This window comes from Physella acuta, unplaced genomic scaffold (assembly GCF_028476545.2).
Source record: "Physella acuta isolate Inbredline_101_S28 unplaced genomic scaffold, ASM2847654v3 ptg001864l, whole genome shotgun sequence".
NCBI classification, from domain to species: Eukaryota; Metazoa; Mollusca; class Gastropoda; family Physidae; genus Physella; species Physella acuta.
In genome coordinates this window covers 74382-96564 of record NW_026733370.1, presented here as the reverse complement: position 1 = coordinate 96564, position 22183 = coordinate 74382, and the positions used below count along the sequence as shown (strand labels likewise).

General features: G+C 37.8%; 1 protein-coding gene and 1 long non-coding RNA gene across 2 annotated transcripts; both read right to left on the bottom strand.

Moving 5' to 3' along the window:
• Nucleotides 1-9494: 9494 nt before the first annotated feature.
• On the bottom strand, nucleotides 9495-9935 carry LOC131930882 (U7 snRNA-associated Sm-like protein LSm10). The gene has a single exon (XM_059287546.1). It carries the CDS (start codon nucleotides 9892-9894, stop codon nucleotides 9499-9501), a length of 396 nt encoding a protein of 131 aa, XP_059143529.1. The 5' UTR covers nucleotides 9895-9935; the 3' UTR covers nucleotides 9495-9498.
• Nucleotides 9936-10810: 875 nt separating this feature from the next.
• Nucleotides 10811-17580, bottom strand: LOC131930892 (uncharacterized). The gene is made up of 3 exons (XR_009384187.1): nucleotides 17400-17580; nucleotides 13488-13632; nucleotides 10811-11384 (listed from the first exon to the last, which is right to left on the bottom strand). It is a non-coding gene; the product is annotated as an uncharacterized LOC131930892 (long non-coding RNA).
• Between the last annotated feature and the right edge of the window lie 4603 nt (nucleotides 17581-22183).

Sequence of the window (22183 nt, the reverse complement as noted above, 5' to 3'; positions counted from 1 at the left end):
GTCCATAGCCACAATCTCTAGGGGTTTTGTCGCCAGTAGGTGTCTTGATGGCTGTCTCATTTTGACAACTGGCATTTTTGCATGCTGAAACCTCACACACGCCTCACAATGGCGTTTGACCTCCATCTCCATATTGGTATTAGATCGTAGCAATTCAAGTTCATCTGTATAATTCTTCACTTCATTTTCTCTTTCTGTATTCACTGATTTAAGATTCTCAATAGAAATGTGCAAAACTTCTACTTCTTTTTCTTTATCTGCTATAAGACATGTATTATTTTCAACCTTGTTCATTAGTTCTAATACTTGCTTTTCTAACTGTTGATTCAATAGCCTTTCTTTTTCTATCATTTCTTCTAGTTTGCCAACACTGTTCTGTTGTCTAATATTTTTATTTTCTTCTTCAGATAACAGATACTCTAAAGATGAACATTTCTCCTGTGCTTTTAATTTGCATGAACTTTCCCTATCCAGTTTCATGGTTAACATTGAGATCTCATTATTAAGTCTACCAATTTCTTCCTTATCATCATTTTTCTCAGCCAACAAATTGTTCACTTGAAAGTTTTTAACATCCAAGTTCATTTCACAGTTCATTTTTTCTATTATTAACAAGTCTTTTGAATTCTTAAGTTCTTCCACCAAGGCTATAGAATCTGTTAGCTTAGTTTCACAATTCTGAAGTTCAGACAGCTTCAAATCTAATTTTTCTTGTGTAATTTGAAGTTCTTTTTCAATATCTGATAATTTCTCTTCAAGTCTTGTTTGAGACTCTTTCATTGTTTGTCCCATTTTGTTTCTTAAGCCATAACCTCGCCTCTCTGTAGCCTGGACCTGCCTTACAGAGAGCGATCGTTTCCCCTGACAGTACCGCGCTATATGTCCTGGCTGTGAGCAGCACAGGCAGATTGGTCGACCGTCAGCTGTCCACTGGAGTGATGGATTGGCAGGTCGCGGCTGTCCAACCTGTCTATGTTTTGTCCAGTTTTTGCCCTGATTATCTGCTGCTGACCTGCTTTCTAACCTCTCCAACCGTTGGTCAAACTTATCCAGGTGAGCCAACAGTTGAGCCATCATGGTTTCCATCGTGCCGGTCCCTGTGGGTGGTGATTGTTTCTGTTCCGGCACAGAGACTTTGTCTACCGAGCAGTTCGATTCGTCCTCATACTCGGACCTGCGGATCGCTGAGTTCCTGACCTGAAGGAAGGTCAACTGTGGGTCTTTGTAAACCTCCTCTTTCAAATATCTTCTTGACATAGGGGTTGCTAACCCTTCGATGAAATGGTCCCTCAGCAGGCGCGCATCTATGTCGGGTATTTTGCCTTTTACAGCTTCAAAGGCCCTGTTCATTCGGTGTGAATATTCCATCACACTCTCCGCCAGTCTCTGCTTTATACCTACGAACACCGATAGCAGTTGCGATCCCGACCGTCTCTCCCCAAAGGTCTCCACAATTAGATCTAGCACCTTATTTGGGTCTTTCTGGAGGTCTTTATCGTGGCATTCGACCTCCGCCCTAACCGTCTCCCCTATACTGCTCATCAACAACCTTAATCTTTCCTCTGGTGACATGTATCTCGAGGCCCAGACAGCTTTGACCTCTTCACTGAACCTGTTGGTTAAGGTTGGATCACCGTCCCCGTAAAATTTGTTGATGTGGGACTCTCTGGGCAGGACCACAATATGGGTCGGCTTTTCGTCCAAATTAGACATTCTAATTTTTTTCTGTCCTGGTCCATCTGGAGGCAAGGGGTCCTCTTCACTGCTGCCTATCTCTGGGCTATCTTTATCTGGCTCAGATTGTTGGGCCAGCAGGAGTTTTTGTTTTTTTCTGATATTTAAAATACCACTCTTGCGTCTGTCATTCACATTAAGGAAAAATGTTGCAGCTATGCAGCAGATAGTGTTGCCCAAAAGGGAGATCATGACATATTTCCAGTGTCCAAGAGTTACGTCTATATCTTGGTTGTCATCTTTGCCTAGTATTTGTCCAACAAACAAGTTGGAGATGCCAATGCCAATCATCTGGATGCTGGTGGTCAGTCCCATAGCTGTCCCCAGGGTAGTTGGTGCTACAACTAGGGGTATACTGGGCCACATGCTTGCAGCAGCAAAAGAACATGTGACACCAAGACCGAAAAACATAATGGGCAGTACAACAAGCCAGAATGATAATGAAAGGTGTCTCATCTCTGTTCTTTTCAATTTCCTCGATTCTGATTTCAGTTTTCCTTTATTATATTTTCTTCAAATAAAAAAAAGACCTTTCTTACGGCTTATGTAAGAATACTTTTCCCTGTTCCTGATTGTCCGAATTCACACACAACACACGGTTATTAACTAGGTTGACAATGGGTGCCACTAGCGGCTGGTCTAGTTGAATTCCACTGCCGACAACGCCAAATGTTACCACTGCCGACAGCGCCAAATGTTCCACTGCCGACAGCGCCAAATGTTACCGAGTGTATTGACAACGCCAACTGTTACCGAGTCTATTTACTTGTAGTGCCAAATGTTACCGAATGTATTTACTCGTGCTATCTTTGACCAGCACACAACATCGACCACAATACAGATACTCGGAAGTACAGGTTTACATTGATCTCTTTATTACATGAATCAATAGAAATGCTCCACATAACAATGCATCAATGTTCCACAAGAATACAATGAACCAACTGACCCCCACTGTCCTCACTAGTCCTCATATATCAGAATGCACGTGTCCATCGTTCCTATCCTCACAAACCACAACACGTCCTCACATATCAGTCTTCAACTGGGTTCTGCCGTTCACTACCAGTCGCCTTCCCATATATCCATTGTATACGTAATACTTCCCATTCGTTGCATCAGACTATAAACTACGCAGCGGCTTTGTGTTCGTTAACAATCCACACCCTGTATCAGTTGCATCAGCCCAGTTTGGCCTTGATCGTGTCTTTAGTTGACAGACTGTATTGCGTTCTTATCGTCTCTAGTAACTACCCTAGTTACATATATATATATATATATATATATATATATATATATATATATATATATATATATATATATGTATATATATATATATATATATATATATATATGTATATATATATATATATATATATATATATATATATATATATATATATATATATATATATATATATATATATATATATATATATATGACTCCGACTATTCATCTAGCGCGTCATATTATTGATCCAACTATTCTAATAAGTAGAGAGTGTGCGACACATATAAAATACAAAAAAATAGATCAAAGGCGGTGCTGAATACAATCGCTCTGTACCATCACGGCCATATATAACACAAGGTAACTAAATGATAGACCACATTCTATGAGAGTTATCGGCAGTGTGGTGTGTGATTAACGGTGTAGGAATGGAGTAATGGTAGGTTTTGATGATTCATTGGTATGTGAACACAATGACTGTAGCGGTAGACACCATTTGAAGAAGGTGACACCATTTAAGAAGGTGACACCTTTAAATAAGGTGAATCAATTCAAGAAGGTGACACCATTCAAGAAGGTGACACCATGCAAGTAGGTGACACCTTTCAAGAAGGTGATACCATTCATGAGGGTGACACCAGTCTAGAAGGTGAAACCTTTCAAGAAAGTAACACCGAAACAAAATAAAGCTAGTTTTAAAGATTAATACTGCTTTTTACTGCTAATCTATATTATAAAGTTACACTCTTCTATAGACAGATTGTCACATCCGGGATAGGGGCGACACATTCCTTATAATTTTAGTTCATCCTATGAATCGTGGTTGGCGGAGGTGGGCGGCACCAGGTCTCATAGAACCTATTGGCGCCACTGAAGGATAAGACAACTATAAAAATGATGATATGATTATAGGAAAGAAACGGAGATCGAAGCAATGGTGTTAGTTCGACGGAAAGAATGGAAGAAATAGCTTTTGTGTAATTGTTGAAGATAAAATCTGATCGTGAATCGTAAGCCGTTTGTGCGTTTTAACCGCCCGCGAACTCCTGAGAAGGACTCATCGAACCCATAGGGTTCAATAGAACCCAGGTTAAGAACCATTAATACAGAAGTATAGAAGCATACAACATATAGAGACACCCATGGGGTTCGATAGAACCCAGGTTAAGAACCATTAATACAGAAGTATAGAAGCATACAGCATATAGACCCATGGAGTTCTGTAGAAACCAGATATAGAACCATTAATATAGAAGTACAGAAGCATACAGCATATAGACCCATGGAGTTCTGTAGAAACCAGATATAGAACCATTAATATAGAAGTACAGAAGCATACAGCATATAGACCCATGGAGTTCTGTAGAAACCAGATATAGAACCATTAATATAGAAGTACAGAAGCATACAGCATATAGAGACACCCATGGTTTTTGATAGAAGCTAGGTTTAGGACCATTAATACAGACGTATATAAGCATACACTATATAGAGAACGGTGGGGTTTTATAAAACCTAGATTTAGAACCATTAAATTAAATATAGAAGTTCAAGTCAGAAGACCGTCCCTGAGTCCACCCAACTATGATGGGTACCTAACTCAAGTTAATGAAAGTAAAGGCGGCTGGGCATAGTGCTGACCACACTATCTCTTCATATGCCGAGGTCTCAGAAACAAGTGAACTCTACTTCACTTGCCCCATAGACCGTCAGGTTTGAAAGGGAAACTTTACTTAATATAGAAGTATAAAAGCATACAGTATATCCCATATTATCCCAAGGTCTCAAATTTTTATAATTTTTTGATACGGTTTAGCTTTTGGGCACTGAATGAAGGAATGACTATGAATTTTTTTTTTAAAATCAATACTTTTTTAAATATCGATTTTTTAAAAAACGTCCCATAAATGGGACGCTAGCAACGAACGGCCCCATGTACATTTATTGAAAAATAAAATAATTTATTACGAAATATGGCTAATCACGCGAAAATTAAGCTGTATACTGATTTTGTATTGTTAGACCAATGGTTACATTGTTTAGGACAGCTAAAAATACTGATAATGATCAATTGGGTTAGCCATACCATGGATTAAAATGCAGAAATTAGGTTCAAAAGTCTAGTTTTCTTTCAATCTAGCATCCATCAAAATGAACAACACTTGGAAATAAGTAAAGCTGTGACTAGTACATCTAATTATACACACATGATCACAAATATTGTTATTATTCATCGAAACTGTAATATAATTAAATATAAATAATTGATTTTTTTGGGGGGCGTACTTGAAATTTTCAGGGGTGGGGACTTAAATTTCAGGGGAATGGTGGACATTGGTAAAAGTATGTTTTGTATATAAATTTCATTTTGTTCTGGGGGCAGAACCCCCCCCCCCCCTCCTCCGAAATGATGCCTGAAAGAAACTCTGTCCTCAATGAATTTGCAAAAGATGATCCGGTCCTGTCCCAGATGTCCTCCAGCCATCTTCTCTTTTGTTACCCTCGCTATTTCCCCCCCCCCCCCCCTCACAGGCGTACATAAGGACATCAGATATCTTATTTCTAGGGCACGGATCCGTTTCTGGGGGCTTGTATTGAGTGTTCATGGCTCTCATACGTGTATGCACCTCACTATGCGAACAGCTCCCAATCTAACACCAGGAATCTCCTTAAAAAGTTAACACAGTAAAACTGGTATCGGGAACCTTTGGAGGGAAATATTATTGGGGCATGACAACTGTACACAGCTAATTCACATTTCTGCTATATGTAGCTTAAGCTCTCTTATATGAAGAGAGTTAACCAACCCCCATGACTGAATCATTTCAACTAAATCGTGGCCATCATTATTCTGGTTTGTTATAATTTTAATATCAGGCGCTAGTAAATTTACAGCAATACTAAATTAGTTTGTATTCAATGGTATTAAATACTTCAGTAAGTGTAATTATGAAAACTTAAAAATAAAATGTAAGTTTTTCAATATTTGCAATTTTTTAATACAACAATATATAAGAAAATATAGCTCAAGGTCATATTTAAATATCTATAAATACTTCTTAATACCCCAAAGTCAACAGTTAACAAAGTCAACAATTGTTTCACCATAAATAACCATTTAACATAAATATTTGCATCTGTGTTTCTCGCTAGTGTCCAATAAATGTGACGTTTGTGTAACAATCTGCATAAATATAGGTCAAGGTCATAATTAAATATCTATAAATACTACTTAACACCCCAAAGTCAGCAGTTAACAAAGTCAACAATTGTTTCACCATAAATAACCATTTAACATAAACATTTGCATCTGTGTTTCTCGCTAGTGTCCAATAAATGTGACGTTTGTGTAACAATCTACATGGGGCCATTCGTTGCTAGCGTCCCACTTATGGGACGATTGTTGTACACTTGATATAACGAAGTAGTAAAAAAAATTGTTATTCTTAAATTTTTAACAGATAGAAATATGGTACTGCTACAAGTTTCAAATGTATTTTGCACTTAAAATGTTAATATTTTAGAACAGGGGTCTCCAAACTAAGGCCCGCGGGCCGGATGCGGCCCGCGAGGTCATTTTATCCGGCCCGCGACGATCTTTTTGTCCACTGAATAAATGTTTGTTGAAGGTGGCTTAGGAGCTTTGCACAGAAAGTTCTAAACAATTTTAAAATGTAGCTTTGGGTGCAAATACAATTGCTCGCCGTGTTGCAGACATTGGTGGAAACATTGCGACTCAAATAGCGAAAAATTCAAGCAAGTTTCGCCATTTTTCATTTGCAATGGATGAGTCGCTGGACAGCTGTTCCACCTCTCAACTGCTTGTGTTCATTAGAGGTGTGGATGAAGACATGAACATAACACAAGAGCTGGCTTCCCTGCATATAATGTATGACACTGTTACCGAAGAGGATATCTAACCATAGATAGTTCAGAGACAAACACAAAATCGCAATATTTACCATATTTCACATCAGTAAGATTGCTAATTTTGCGAGAACATTTTGAGCAGAGTATCTAAGAAAAGAAATAGGTGACTTCCTGATAGTAAAGGCAAGTCTCAGCCATTATTGTCTGATGAAGAATGGGTATAGAAATTGGCCTCTGCTGCAGTCATAACCAGTCATTTAATTTTTCTGAACCTAAAACGGCAAGAGAGTGAAATCTAGTTTCTGATCTATACACCCACCTAAAGGCCTTTAGATACAAATGTGTCATGTTTTTGGAACAAGTACAGGCTAACAACTTGACACACTTTACGGCTGAAGCAACCACTGAGTTCCCCACGTCACTTACATACGAGATCATTAAAGACCTCCAGATGCAGTTTCAGTAGCGATTTTCTGACTTGGATTCAAAGGCAGAAGAAGTGAGACTGTTTCAAAGCCCATTTGAAGCAAATGTAACCAGTTGCAAAGATGAACTGCAGCTGGAGGTCATTGAATTGCAAGAAAATGACTTCCTTAGAGATACGTTCAAAGAAGGGTGGATGGGTTTTCCTACTTTCCTAACATTAAAAATTTTGCATCAAAGTACATATCCAATTTTCGAACAACATGCCTGTGTGAACAAACATTTTCAAGAATGAAATACGTGAAGAACAATTTGAGAGCAGACGTGGACCTCGGGTGGGGGGGGGGGGGGGGGAGGGGGTGGACACTTGAAATTTGTATATGTTTCTATATAAATTATATTTCAATGGGGGGGGGGGGGGGGGAAGCACGGCCCTGAAGAGATGCCTTAAAGAAACTCTGGCCCCCGAACTGATATTTGATAGTTAATGCGGCCCTCGGGCTGAAAAGTTTGGAGACCCCTGTTTTAGAAGATATGCATTTTCCTGTGCGCATGTTTTCTTTTTTTCGCCATTTTGACAAGTCCTGCAAATCCGGCACTATAACATTTTTCTAAATTATTTTTTTCACAAAACACACACAAATTCAATAGTATAGCCATTTTCAAATACAATGAAACATAATTTGTGTTTTAACTTGTTTTTCATAAATTTTAGCAATTTTTTTTACAAGCGTCCCATAAGTGGGACGCTAGCAGAATATGGGATATAAAGACACCCATGGGGTTCAATAGAACCCTGGTTTAAAACCATTCATATAGAAGTATAGCAGCATACAGCATATAAAGACATTCAGAAACAACAGAAAACAACACAGCATTTGCATGGTTGGTCAGCAAAAAATTACTAACACACAACCAAAATAATCTATAACAAATATACATGCATATTCGCTTTAAAATCGATCGCAACATGTAAAGTATTCAGTCTGATCTAATCAGTTCTAATCTGGTTCATGCTACTTCAACAGCTTGCTTATTGTCACGCTCTACTAACTAGATCTATTTATCAATTACACCAGCACTAGCCGTATGTTTCGTTTTACGGGGCGGGATTTTGATTTAATATAGCCCTACAGAGGCGTAGCGACCCTTCCCGGCGCCCGGGGACTAACTTTCAATTAGGCACCCTACCCCGGGGACTAACTTTCAATTAGGCACCCTACCCCAGGGACAAACTTTCAATTAGGCACCCTACCCTCGGGGACAAACTTTCAATTAGGCACCCTACCCCAGGGACAAACTTTCAATTTGGCAGCTAAAATGAGCTTTTAATTTTTTCCAATCCATTTTGGCGCCCTCCTAGGGTCGACGCCCGGGGAAATATGTAACTCCCCGCCGCCCTCGCTACGTCTATGTAGTAGCCCTATTTAAGATGTTGGGGTCAGTATTTCTTCCAGACTTTTTCTACCGGGCGGGGGGGGGGGGGGCACTTAATATTTTCGAGGTGGTGGGGGGGGGGACTAAAATTTTCAGGGGGGTAAAAGTGTATGCTTTCTATAAAATATCCATATCGTTCGGGGTAGGTAGGGGGCAGTGGACTTTCTTCGGGGTTCATTATAAGACTAGATACATACGTTTCCGAAGATGTTCTATGGTCTACAAAGTTTTTATATGGAAAAATAACGGAGAGAAAAAAAAAAAAACTACCTTGCTAACTAACAGCTTTAAAACACATTGAAAAGTTTGTTTACATTTGGTAACCAGGTGGAAACGCCCATAAAGTCAAGATAACAGATATAATATACATTATTATTATACACTATTATATAATATACATTGTATCTGCCCGATAATTTTATGTACTGAGTTTATTCTTTAATGTATACATTACTCTCGTTTGAATACTAGTCTCACAAAAGTGTTTTTAAGAAAAATATTTGTTATGTCCACAACTCACAAAAAAATATGAAAAATGAAAAATATGCATTAGAATAAATAGGATTTAGATAGCAAACCTATAAATGAATTCCCTAGTAAAGGAAATATAATCTTCATAACTGAGCTCCTAGGTTTATTTATTTTTTTTTTTTTTTTTATAATAATTAAATGCCAACTGCTTGTTTAATAAACTATTGCATCAACAGAATCAAATATTAAAAACAAATATGTACAATATATTCCTTTTCAATTCCATTTCCCACAAATTCCAAGCCAACATTTTCATTTTACATTTGTATACATCATTCCTTCCTTTTTGCAGCTCTTTCTTCACTGCTTTTAACTTTTCTTTGAAACAATTTTACTTGCTCTTTTCTCTCTTTAACTCTGAAGTATTCATGTTTGCCCAATTGCCAGTTCATAGCCTTGATAATGTCCACATCATCTGGTATCATAACATAACGAATTTGTCTACCTTGAATGTAAAATCTTGCATACTGCTTTGATCTGCCCACCACATCTGTCAGAACTACACTTGACATATTCAGGTTCATATTTGATTCAACCATATCTAAAAAGCCTTTAATCACTTTATCATTACGGATCTCTACAGTTACATACTTTCCTTCTAAGGCTTTTAAAAGACATAGCATAGAGTTGTAAGCATAAAATTTTGAGCGAGAACCAACCTCTGCCATAGCTGCAGTAAAAAAAAAAACACTTGTATTTTAAGATCCTAGATATTACATTAACCACACCTCAGAGATATATTGAGTAGCTAGAGTAATAGTAATTAATTAATAGATCTGGATCTAGTTTCTCTAGACTCTCTACTACTCTGGGATCTAGTCTAGATCTAGATTCTAGTTCCTAGGTTTATTTATTTAAAACAACATGTTCAGTGGTGTTACACTAAAATAAATATATTCTTTACGTTTTAGTGCATATTTGCTTTGTGATTTTTTTCTAGTGCTTTTATAAAAGCCTTTTTCTTTAAAAAAATATGTTTATGTGAGAATTATTTTTTCCTTTTGTTCGAAATAAAGTTGTCAGCACATGAAAAAAAAAAAAAGTCTGCATTAAATCCTTAAAGTCGTAGCTTGTGATCTCAAACACTGAGTTATCTGCTTTTAACAATTGATCTATAGTATTTTATCTTGTTATCTCCCCTGGTATTATTGGATTAAATTGTCTATCAAATTTGAATACAAATTTAGTTATTCCGGCATTGTCATCCAAGAACTGGAACTGGCACATTGGAAATGCGTTAAATTATTATTCCAAGATGTCCTGAGCCACACACGAACAAAACTGAGTAAAAGTAAGTTCCCTTTCAAATCACACGGTCTATGGGGCAAGTGAAGTAGAGTTCACTTGTTTCTGTGACCTCGGCATATGAAGAGATAGTGTGGTCAGCACTATGCCCAGCCGCCTTTACTTTACCTAACGTGAGTTAGGTAGGCCTACCCATCAGAGTTGGGTGGACTCAGGGACGATCTACTGACTTGAACCCGGATTCGAACTCGAGACCTACGGGTTAGCAGTACATAACAGAGTAAGTTAAATAAAAGTCTTTAATAAAAAAGAAAAACATAATACAATTTTATTAAAATGATTTTATTTCTGAATCAAAAACATTTTAAATATTTAAAAGTATATGTAAATTTAGTAAAACAATCTATGCTTTCTTTTGGAATGCAACATAAACTGTATCTTACCTAATCTAAATTTTTTATTTTTGCTTTATATTCTGCAAAAAATAAAGCATCATTTGAATTAGACAAGGAATTGTAAGTTAAAATCTTTCGAATGATATAATTATATGTAATACAAATGTAATTTTGAATAAACAAGAATTCTAATATAAATGTCATACTTTTTCTAAAGTAACGGAGCATTTTAAACCCCTAAAATGCAGTAATTTAGATTATAATTTTTAAAATATCAAGCTCAGAAAATTTTAAAATTATTAATTTGTTATTACGGTTTTAGACCGTGATTCTGTGCCGGTTGAGTTCTAGAAGACAAGGAGACGTGATGCTCATTTTTTCTGGTAGTTCAAGTGCCAGATTCCTCCACGTCGCAGGGGTTCAGGGGTTAAAGACGTGCAGTAATCTCTGTACTCAGGGTCGTTCATGCAGCACTTCTCGTAGACTATGGCGAACTGATCGTTGTGACGTACAGCACACTGGGGAGTAAATGTATGAGACGTAGTTAGGGGGGGGGAATATATGAGACGTAGTTAGGGGGGGGGGTACATATATGAGACGTAGTTAGGGGGGGGGTAAATATATGAGACGTAGTTGGGGGGGAGGAGTAGACTATGGCGAACTGATCGTTATGACGTACAGCACACTGGGGGGTAAATGTATGAGACGTAGTTAGGGGGGGTAAATATATGAGACGTAGATGGGGGGGGTTATATATGAGACGTAGTTGGGGGGGGTAAATATATGTGACGTAGTTAGGGAGGGGAGTAAATATATTAGACGTAGTTAGGGGGGGGGGAATATATGAGACGTAGTTAGTGGGGGGGGGGGGTAAATATATGAGACGTAGTTAAGGGGGGGGTAAATATATGAGACGTAGTTAGGGGGGGGGAAGTAGACTATGGCGAACTGTTTATTGTTGCTTATATATATATATATATATATATATATATATATATATATATATATATATATATATATATATATATATATACATATATGTACATATTTAAAAAAAAATGTATTATAAGTAAGGATATTTTCGTTGTGTTGGTTCAATAGTTTACTAGAAATGACAGACATAATCATAGTGTTGAAAAACATAGTAATATTAACTTTATATAATGATATATGTTTCTGTTACATTTTTAGAGCCCTCCACATTGTCCTGATCTCCGGGCAATTGCAATTCTAATGATCGGCGAGACTGATAGACAATTGCTTGAATGTTTTTCAACACTATTTCTTCTTCGTTCTCTTCAAAACAATTAAGTAATAAAATTGTTTAGCGCCATATAGACCGTTGACTCCTATTTCAGCTTGCTTTTCATTTGGATTCTTTTCCATAGCCCAGAGGCGTAGCGACCCTTCCGGGCGCCCGGGGACGAACTTTTCGATTTGCACCCCCTCAAGATTTTGATTTGCACCCCCCCCCGTCAAGATTTTGATTCCCACCCTTCTCCCCTCAAACTTTCGATTTACACCCACCCCCTCAAACCTTGGATTTGCACCCCCCTCAACCTTTCAATTTATTTTTCCAACCCATTTTGGCGCCCCCTATGGTCGGCGCCCGGGGACATATGTCACCCCGCCCCCCCCCCCCCCCGCTACGCTACTGCCATAGCCTATATCCAACCAAGAACAAACAAGTTGTTTGATTTTGGAGTTGTCTCTCCTTGAAGAGCTGAAGTCCATGATATCGAGCCTCATCTATCCGGGGGTTCGAACTCGATTTTAGCAACCTTTGGCTTTACCGACTCGGCCACACAGACCTTTTTTCCCCATCAACATCGGAGAGATGATGACCTTGTTGATTGTCAGAGGGGACGAAAACACCGTGGAGAGAGTAATGACCATGTTGATGGTCAAAGGGGACAAAAACATGAGGAAGGGGGGGGGGGGAGATACAAATCCTCAGAATGTTGATGGTCACAGGATAGACGCGGAGATTAAACTTAAGCTTAACGAGCGAGGCTGTGTGATGTCAATTACCCCCGAGTCACGTGATGCTATGGGAGAACAAATGACTCTTAGACATGGGGATCTCGTTCAACGCTAGTGTTTGTCGATATATGTATATATATATATATATATATATATATATATATATATATATATATATATATATATATATATATATATATATATATATATAGTGAGAGAAGAAAAAAGTATTGGAAAAAATATTCAGAGACAGAAACAGAGATGGCTACAGAAAAAAAGAGAGCTATTGAGATGTGTTGAGTACACGTAAAGCTTGTTATAGAAACAAATACTCAGGGAGTAGAAAAGCGAGAACGAGATAGGAAGACTAAGAAATAGAGGGAGATTTCAGAGATGTAACTGAGGTAAGACAGAGAAGAGAGACATTTAGAGAAAGATAGAGAAAGATAGAGACAGAGGGAGACGAGTGAGTACGCAGAGAGTATTGGAGAGAACAGAAGGTATAGAGAGATAACCGGATAAAAAGAGAGAGATTTATGAAGATAGATAGAAACCAGAGAGAGTGTGATACAGAGAGAGATATTGAGACAGGTAAAGATAGAGAGAAAGCTAGTGATATAAATCGAAAGCTGCCTTACACCGAAGCAGATTCTGGAGACACTGTGGACATTGTAGCACTCTGTGTTCTTCTCGTTAATGAAAGTTGTCGGATGCAGGGTCTCGCTCACTGCTAAACTCAGCACCACACTCAGTACGCTGAGAACCGTTAACACAGACGTCATTCTGAGGATTAATTACAACAATTTTGTACAACTGCTAAACTCAGCACCACACTCAGCACACTGAGAACCGTCAACACAGTGGTCATTCTGGGGATTAATTACAACAAGTTTGTACAACTGCTAAACTCAGCACCACACTCAACACGCTGAGAACCGTCAACACAGACGTCATTCTGGGGATTAATTACAACAAGTTTGTACAACTGCTAAACTCAGCACCACACTCAGCACACTGAGAACCGTCAACACAGTGGTCATTCTGGGGATTAATTACAACAAGTTTGTACAACTGCTAAACTCAGCACCACACTCAGCACGCTGAGAACCGTCAACACAGATGTCATCCTGGGGATTAATTACAACAATTTTGTACTGCTAATTACAGTAGTTTATTGTAAAAAAAAAAATTAATTAATTATACAAAAATTATTTCTGCCAAGCCACATGAACTTATCAATTTTTATTATTAATAACGTTTTTTTTTATGGCGGCCCAGTCCTCTTAACTTTTCTACCATGTATTGGTTAGACTCGGCTAACTTATGCTATGACGTAACTATAACATTCTCCTATATCATGCAACAATAATCATAACATTCTCTACCCTTTTAGATATAACTCCCCCGTATACCTTAATACGATGGAGTAAGAAAACGCTCCCGTATATCATGTTACGATGTAGCTATAAAACTCGTCTATAACTTCATACGATGTAATTATAACACTCCCTTACCCATAATTACGTTGAAATTATACCTCTCTCCTACACGTCCATACGTTTTCATTATAAAAAAAAACGCCTACCTCATGCATGATGTAATTATAACACTATTACCTTATTCATTGTTGTAATTATAACACTGTTACTATAGGGTCTGATGTAATTATAACATTTTTACCTCATGATATGATGCTCATGCTTTCCAATAAATCCCCATCCTGCAAATGTGTGATGTATGTAGATCAGTGGCGTAGCGAGGTCGGGTGTCACCCGGTTCGGCACTTAATGGTGTCACCCCCCCCCCCCAGAGGCGCAGCGACCCCCCCCCCTCAAACTTTCGATTTGCACCCCCCCCCCCCTAAAAGTTTTCTCTATATATTTTGCTATTTTTTTGCCTTGGTGTCACCCCCCTAAATGGTGTCACCTGGTGCGGTCCGCGCCCCCCCCCCCCTCGCTACGCCTCTGATGTAGATCCACCTCGGTGCCTAAGGCGCAATCGCACTCATTCCCCGCGCTAATGACGCCATAGTAATGCACGATGACATATCCAAAGGGAGGAAATCAACTCGCCATTCACACACAAAGGGGAATAACAAGTACCGGCTTATTCTCGCATAACCGAGCAGTTGAACGAAAGGGAGAGAATAATTTGGACGGAATGCTGTTAGCCTAAATGTTATACGGGAGTGTGTGAATGGGATCGAGGGCGCATAAGGCATGGCGGTTGGTGTAATTAGTAGGTCATAGAGGTTATCGGCTGTCACGTGATTCGCTAATCTATCTTGCAGCTACTCTGACCCTATTATAGAACAAGCAGTTACAGTTTACCCACTTTTAAGACAAATGGTAGAATCATAACAATCCACACAAGTATTATTAGAAAGTATATATACATATACTACACCTTAGATTATAAACTGTACCGTTAGCTTTTATTTATACATAACAGTTTCATTTTCTTAATCATTAGTATTAGTTTTATATAATACATTAGTTTTAATTTTATTTATCGTTTTATTTCTATTTCGGAAATAAGAATTTTACTAAAGAACAAAATGTAGCCGTCTATTAACAGAATTCACAAACTACAAAACAAAAACTCTTCATCGTTTAATTCCTTCCGGTTTCCCTAAACCTGATCTTTGATCTTATACGTAAATACTTAAGTAACACTGGAATTTGACAGTTAACCAACAGATTGTTTTTATAATCCGAAAACTGTATAATAAGTTAAATTATATAATTAACTGACCTGTATATTTTGCTAGACCTATAGTGTAATTTTAATTATTTTAACTGAAAACGTTTTCTCAGCCAATAAACGTTTTAAATAATAGAATATCAAGGTATTTAGGGCTACAGCAATATCGTGCCTTCGTGCTACTGGGTACTCATTTCAGCTGGAAAGCTCACAGTAGCTAAACGTTTGATAGTAGATTAAACAGACTATGATTGCTAACATTCTGAGATAAACACGGGTACACAAGATTAAATGCGCGAACTATAAGTTTACTGCCGGGTTCGGAATTTAGCTGAGACGCAGTGGTCTAGCGGTAGAGCGCAATGCTGCTAGCCAGAAAGTCGCGAGTTCGAATCCGGGTTCAAGTCAGTAGAAGGTCCCTGAGTCAACCCAGCCCACGTTAGGGAAAGTAAAGGCGGCTGGGCATAGAGCTCACAACACAATCCCTTCAAACGGCGAGGTCACATAAACAGGTGAACTCTACTTCACTTGCCCCATAACCAAGTAGAGTAGGCTACAATTCGTGTCATAATAAGGTTGACACGTCACGATTTATAATGTATTTACGCTTATTCATTGCATACATTACTAAGAATAACTTCTAATTATGCGAACGCCTTGGTTTAGGTAAAGAAATTACGAGGTTTAAAAACCTACATAATTTGGGTTGGCAGTGGCGTAGCGAGGTCGGGTGTCACCCGGTGCGGCACTTAATGGTGTCATCCCCCAGAGGCGTAGCGACCCTTACCGGGGATAAATTTTCGATTTGCACCCCCCCTCAAGTTTTCGATTTGCACCCCCCCCCCCTCAAACTTTCGATTTGCACCCCCCCCGTCGAGTTTTTCTCTATATATTCTGCTATTTTTTGCCTTGGTGTCACCCCCCTAAATGGTGTCACCCGGTGCGGTCCGCACCCCCCGCCCCCCCCCCCCTCGCTACGCCCCTGTGGGTTGGTGATATAGCAGGTCTATGAACCCATTTCACCTTTATTAGTGTTTACATCCTTTATCTAACGAATTTTTCACCCCGTTGAGATAACGAGTTCCGATATCTAAACTAATCTAAATATAGAACCCACGTGACCACTAAAGCTACAGCATACAATAAAGCTAAAAGAAAAACAAAGATCTTGTTGTAGGGATATCTTTTGCAATAACTGTGAAACAGTAAATTAAATTATATACAACCTGCAAAATGAGACTAAAATATTGTATGGCTGACTGATTACATCTCAGTCATGAATTAAATTTCTATTTCTTGAAGTAAATAAACAATATATAAAAACAGTAAACGTGTTTTTTTTCTTAGTGTTTTCGCATTTTACTTTACTCTCATATTAGAATAAAATTTGTGTTTTTCTGCTACACGTCTTCATAAAATGTAATCATCCAAAGAAAAAAAAGACGTATTAGTATGTTAGTTGTAATATCCCAACTATCATTAACCGTTGTTAATGCTTACGATAGTGTTAACCTTAATCATACGGCTAATCCTTATACAAAGCTTACATTAACCCAACTTCTACTTGTATACATATCTATAACAGTATAACATCGTAAATGTTATTAGCTATTGTTAACGTATACCGTAGTCCTAATTTTAATTCTAGGGCTAATTTTTATCCAAGGCTTAACATTAGCCCTACTTCTATTCTTAAACCTTAACTATAAACTTATTTTTACTTAGGTCTATTCAAAATCCCAAATTTTAGATGATTCTATTCTAGATAGACTTATTATAAATTGAACTAGCGTTTAACGATAAACTATTGTAATAAAGATATATGAAAATAATCTAAAAATACTTACTTAGTATGAGGTATTGGCCTTTAAGGTGTGCAGAATCTTGATATACACGTACCTCACCGTGCTTGATGTAGGTCCGCTAGTTGAAAGTTAAACTTGTCCTGACCGGCTCTAACTGCTAGTCTGACCAGTCGCCGTTTATATCCCTCTCTAGTAGTCCGCGTTCGCCCGTGGTCAGCCATGCGCGACCCAAAATTGACGGCCCTCGTTGGTAATAAACACATTCGTTACGTCGCTAAACTATAAAGGGGAGTGAACCGCTGGTGAAAAATGGGGAACTCAGTCTTGAGAGTTGCCGTTCTTGAATCCATTACAGTAAAGCCGCTGCTGGACGAAATTCGACAAGCGATACAGTTCAGTAATCGTAGTCGTTGATTATACTAATTTCATGTACTCTGTCTGGGCGGTTAGTATTTAATCGATTAATTATGACAATATAATCGAATAGTCATGCTGATCCTATTTCTACGGGCACATTTCCAATGCTAATTTTGTTCTTGATTTAGCTACTGAGAGGCGTTATTTGTGATTATTAGTCATCTAGACGCGAGATTCGTTCGAATTTAAATCAGTAGCTCGAAATAGTAGAAAGGGTATTCACTCTATTAAAATTATAAAGAAAAAAAAATCAGACACTTAAACATTGTGGGTATTAAATATGTGTTGACTAATAGTGTATATATTTTGTTTTAGTTTTTCTAATAGGTATTGGTAGCCTATGTTTATTAAATATGTCGGATTTTAGCTATTTTGTTATTTCTTTGCTTTGCCACCAATATCGTTAATCGTGTAGAAAAACACTTTGTGTTTTGACCGATAACTATTTATAAAATTTATTTCTGAAACATATATAAAATTTAAAAAAATGTAGGCCTATAATTCATGTGTAACTGGTACCGATGGCTAATTAAAATGAAGAGCAGAGTAATTAAAACAAAACGGTGCTAATTACCAACACAGGAGTCCAAATAGTTCCACTGTTGAGGCAAAAAAAATAATACAAATCGGTATAAAGTTGCTGTTTCTAATTCATTATAGCTTCCGTCACTTTATAACCTTGATTTAGTTCTACAGACAGTGTTGTCGAGTTAAATATGGCCCCTCGCTTGTTCAAATGTAGTCAAATTACACATCTATAGTCCTTTTCCCGTAAATAGACAGAAACAACAGGATATTGCCAGTTGAAGTCAGAAAAGCCAAAAAGAGATACTGACTAGAAGTTTTAGGCTGTACCAGAGGCGTAACGACCCTTTCCGGCGCCCGGAGACAAACTTTCAATTTGACGTCCCCTCGGGAGCAACCTTTCAATTTGCACCCCCCCCCTCAAACTTTCAATTTGCACCACCTCAAACTTACGATTTGCACCCCTCCCTCCCTTCAAACTTTCGATTTCCACCCCCCCCCCCCCCTTCAAACTTTCGATTTGCAGCCCCCCACCCATATATTTTTGATATTGATAATGCAAAACTGCCGCTAAAATGAGACTTTAATTTGTTTTTCCAACCCATTTTGGCGCCCCTAAGGTCGGCGCCCGGGGACATAATAATGTACCCCTCCGCTCCTCTCCCCTCCCCCGCTACGCCTCTGGGCTGTACCAACGGCAATGTTGGTTCACTAATTTAAAGCTGGGTGTCTTTATTTTATAAAACCGAAAGAGTTGACACATCTTTGATAACAATTATTAAAGTTTTGTTAAAGTTATGTGGCATGTGTTTTTTTTTGCAGGCGAAACTGAAAAGTTAACTTTTAACTGTATCATATCCTATCGTCAATATGACAACCAATTCTACATCATTAGGACTGACGTGCTTCTAGATATATTCAGTCCGTGTTGTTGTCCATTTTCTTAATGCAAAGATAAATATCTATTGACTATATAGACAAATGTGTGTAACATAACAGTTCCAATGTTCTGAAGTATAATAAGTATCATGTCATAATATCACATTACTCGAAACCCCCGTGCACACAGAATCCCATTATCTCCAGAATATGTCTCACATGTATATTAGTTTTAACATCAACCTAAAGAAGAAAACATACATTCAAAATATCATTGGTGTCATACTATATTGGAAACTACCTAGGGTATTCACGTAAGTTACAAATTATCAACACCATCACCCCACACCAGACATTTCTCATTCAACCCATTAAGTTCACCAGAACACATACGAATCTCCTGTCATATTGGTGTTCAGTGTTTCTTCCAGACATTTTTCTGCGGGGGGGGGGGGGGGGCACTTGAAATTTTCGGGAGGGGGGGGGGGGCGGTAGACTTTTTTCGGGGGGAGGGGGGGGGGGCGGACACTGTTAAAAGTATATATTTTCTAAATAAATTATTTAAATTTCATTTCGTTCGGGGGGGGGGGGGGGGCGGTAGAAGAGATGCCTGGAAGAAACTCTGTTGGTGTTACCTATATCAGTAACTGTTTAACAGAACTTGTGTGTATATTATTATGACCTAGATAAGTATCAGGGATATGATTTTGTATACCTGGGATGTAGACAATGTTATAGTTGTAGTTCTGTAGTAGTAATGCCCGTCTTGTTAACTTAGCATTGTTTAAATTATTTCCTTTGTAGGTCAGTCATTAACGTAAAAGGTGTCCCTAATAGGTACTTTTACAACTTGGTTATTTTCCAAAATAATGCCAAGCCTTCCCTTTCTATTATAGCATAGTTCTTTTCTGCTTGAGAGAGTTTCCGACTGATGTACAGTTAAAAATGTAATTGTCCATCGACTTCTTGCAATAGACAGGCACCTATACCATAAGAAGATGCATCTGTTGTTAGTGTAAATGATTTACTCATGTCGGGTAAAACTACAATCTGGTAATTTTATTTTTCGCTATTTATTCTCATACTTAATCTTAAATACAAGTTGCAAACCACTCAGTTGGTTGTGCTTTACTGTTCAGTTATTTAATATGTAAGTCAGTAGGCATTAGCTTCACTATTGTCAGCCTTTTAGAGCTACATGAATTTAAATTTATGTCTAAGGACCAAAATATAGTATGTATTATTTTCTAATTTGAATATTTTAGGAAGAGATACTTTGATATCTTTAAGTCATTAATGAATTTTTGTTTGTATAGTAATTCATATTTTGTTATTGCTAGACGGCTATAAAAAAAAAATTTCGTTACACAATTTTACTACTTTTTAGTGCAATTCCCATTCTGGAGAATTGCGATTATTAACTCGTCATTTCTGGGAATGAATGGATGGATGGATGGATGGATGGATGGATGGATGGATGGATGGATGGATGGATGGATGGATGGATGGATGGATGGATGGATGGATGGATGGATGGATGGATGGATGGATGGATGGATGGATGGATGTCCGCAGCTTTAAGTCGTATCTCCTCCTAATTATCGGAATTCCTTCCTGGATTTCCCGGAAAAGCAAAAAAAAAAACCTCAAAAAAATGCAGTTTTTAGCCCATATCTCGACAACCAGACCACTTAGCGACTTGAAACATTTACCAATCGATTCCTGCCATAATTTAAAACAATATTGCCAAAGAAAGTTTTCAAAAATATCTTTTCGTTCGGTCACAAAAAAATTAATTACTACTTTTTTAAACTGAGCATCGTGTAGGCTTTTTCCCCCTTTTTTTTCGACTGATACGGGAGGCTAGCCTGTCGCGACGTGGGATTGTTCGCGTCACTGCGCGCGGCAAGAGAGAGAGAGAGAGAGGCGAGCTACGCGTCGCTCGTTTTTTTCCACGTGCTAATGTTTACAAACAAGAGGACGGGTTTTAATCATAGTCAAATGCTGATATAAACGTTTTAATATTTGGGCACCGTTTCTGAATATGCGATTTATCTCGATTTGAAATTGTTATGGATAACATAAGGAAATTGCGCTTAAATTGTCACTAGACTTTTTATTAACTTGTTTTTTTTTTGTTTTTTTTTTCGCCTCAGACACGTAATTTATAGAGTCAGTTGTGTGTTTTCGCTTTAGTATTACAGTTTTCATCATCGGCTGGTGAGGACTGATACAGATTTACAATAGTAATATTTCTTTCTTACTTGTAGCCTGCTTTCATTCATTTAAGATGGTTTACTTATACATAGATCTAATACAAAACGTCTAAATATAAAGAAAAAATAAAAATTAAAAACCAACCTGAAACTTAAAATGCAAATGTGTAATTAAATGATGATTCAAGGGATTTTTACTTTCTCGTATATACGAAGTATAGAGAAAGTCTTGTAATCGTGCAGAAAAAAAAATCGAGATTTTTACAAATCTCGACGTTTTACACCTCACTGATACGGAATAACATAATTTTGCAATCTTGTCCGTATGTCTGTGTGTCTGTGTGTCTGTGTGTCTGTGTGTCTGTCTGTCTGTCTGTCCGTGTGTAAACACGATAACTTGAGTACCGTTACAGCTAGGTTGATGAAATTTCACATATACGTATTTTATCAAAATCGTAGATCCGTATCAACTTTTGAGCGATTTCCGATAATCGGAAGTGGTACTTTTCCTACTTTGAATTTTTCAAAAGCCTATAACTTGAGTACTATTTTAGATAGATAAATGAAATTTCACATGTAAGTAAAAGATCTAATTCTCTACCTCCTGTTAAATTTTGAGTAATTTCCGTTGACCGGAAGTAGTAATTTACGCTACTTCCGATTTCTCAAAAAACTAATGTAAATTTTAAAAGTACTAATAATATTGCGCACTATTATGCGCTTTTTTATTTGGCGTTCACTTGGTGTGCAATTAATTTGTCTACGAGATTTTATTCTATTTTTAAAACT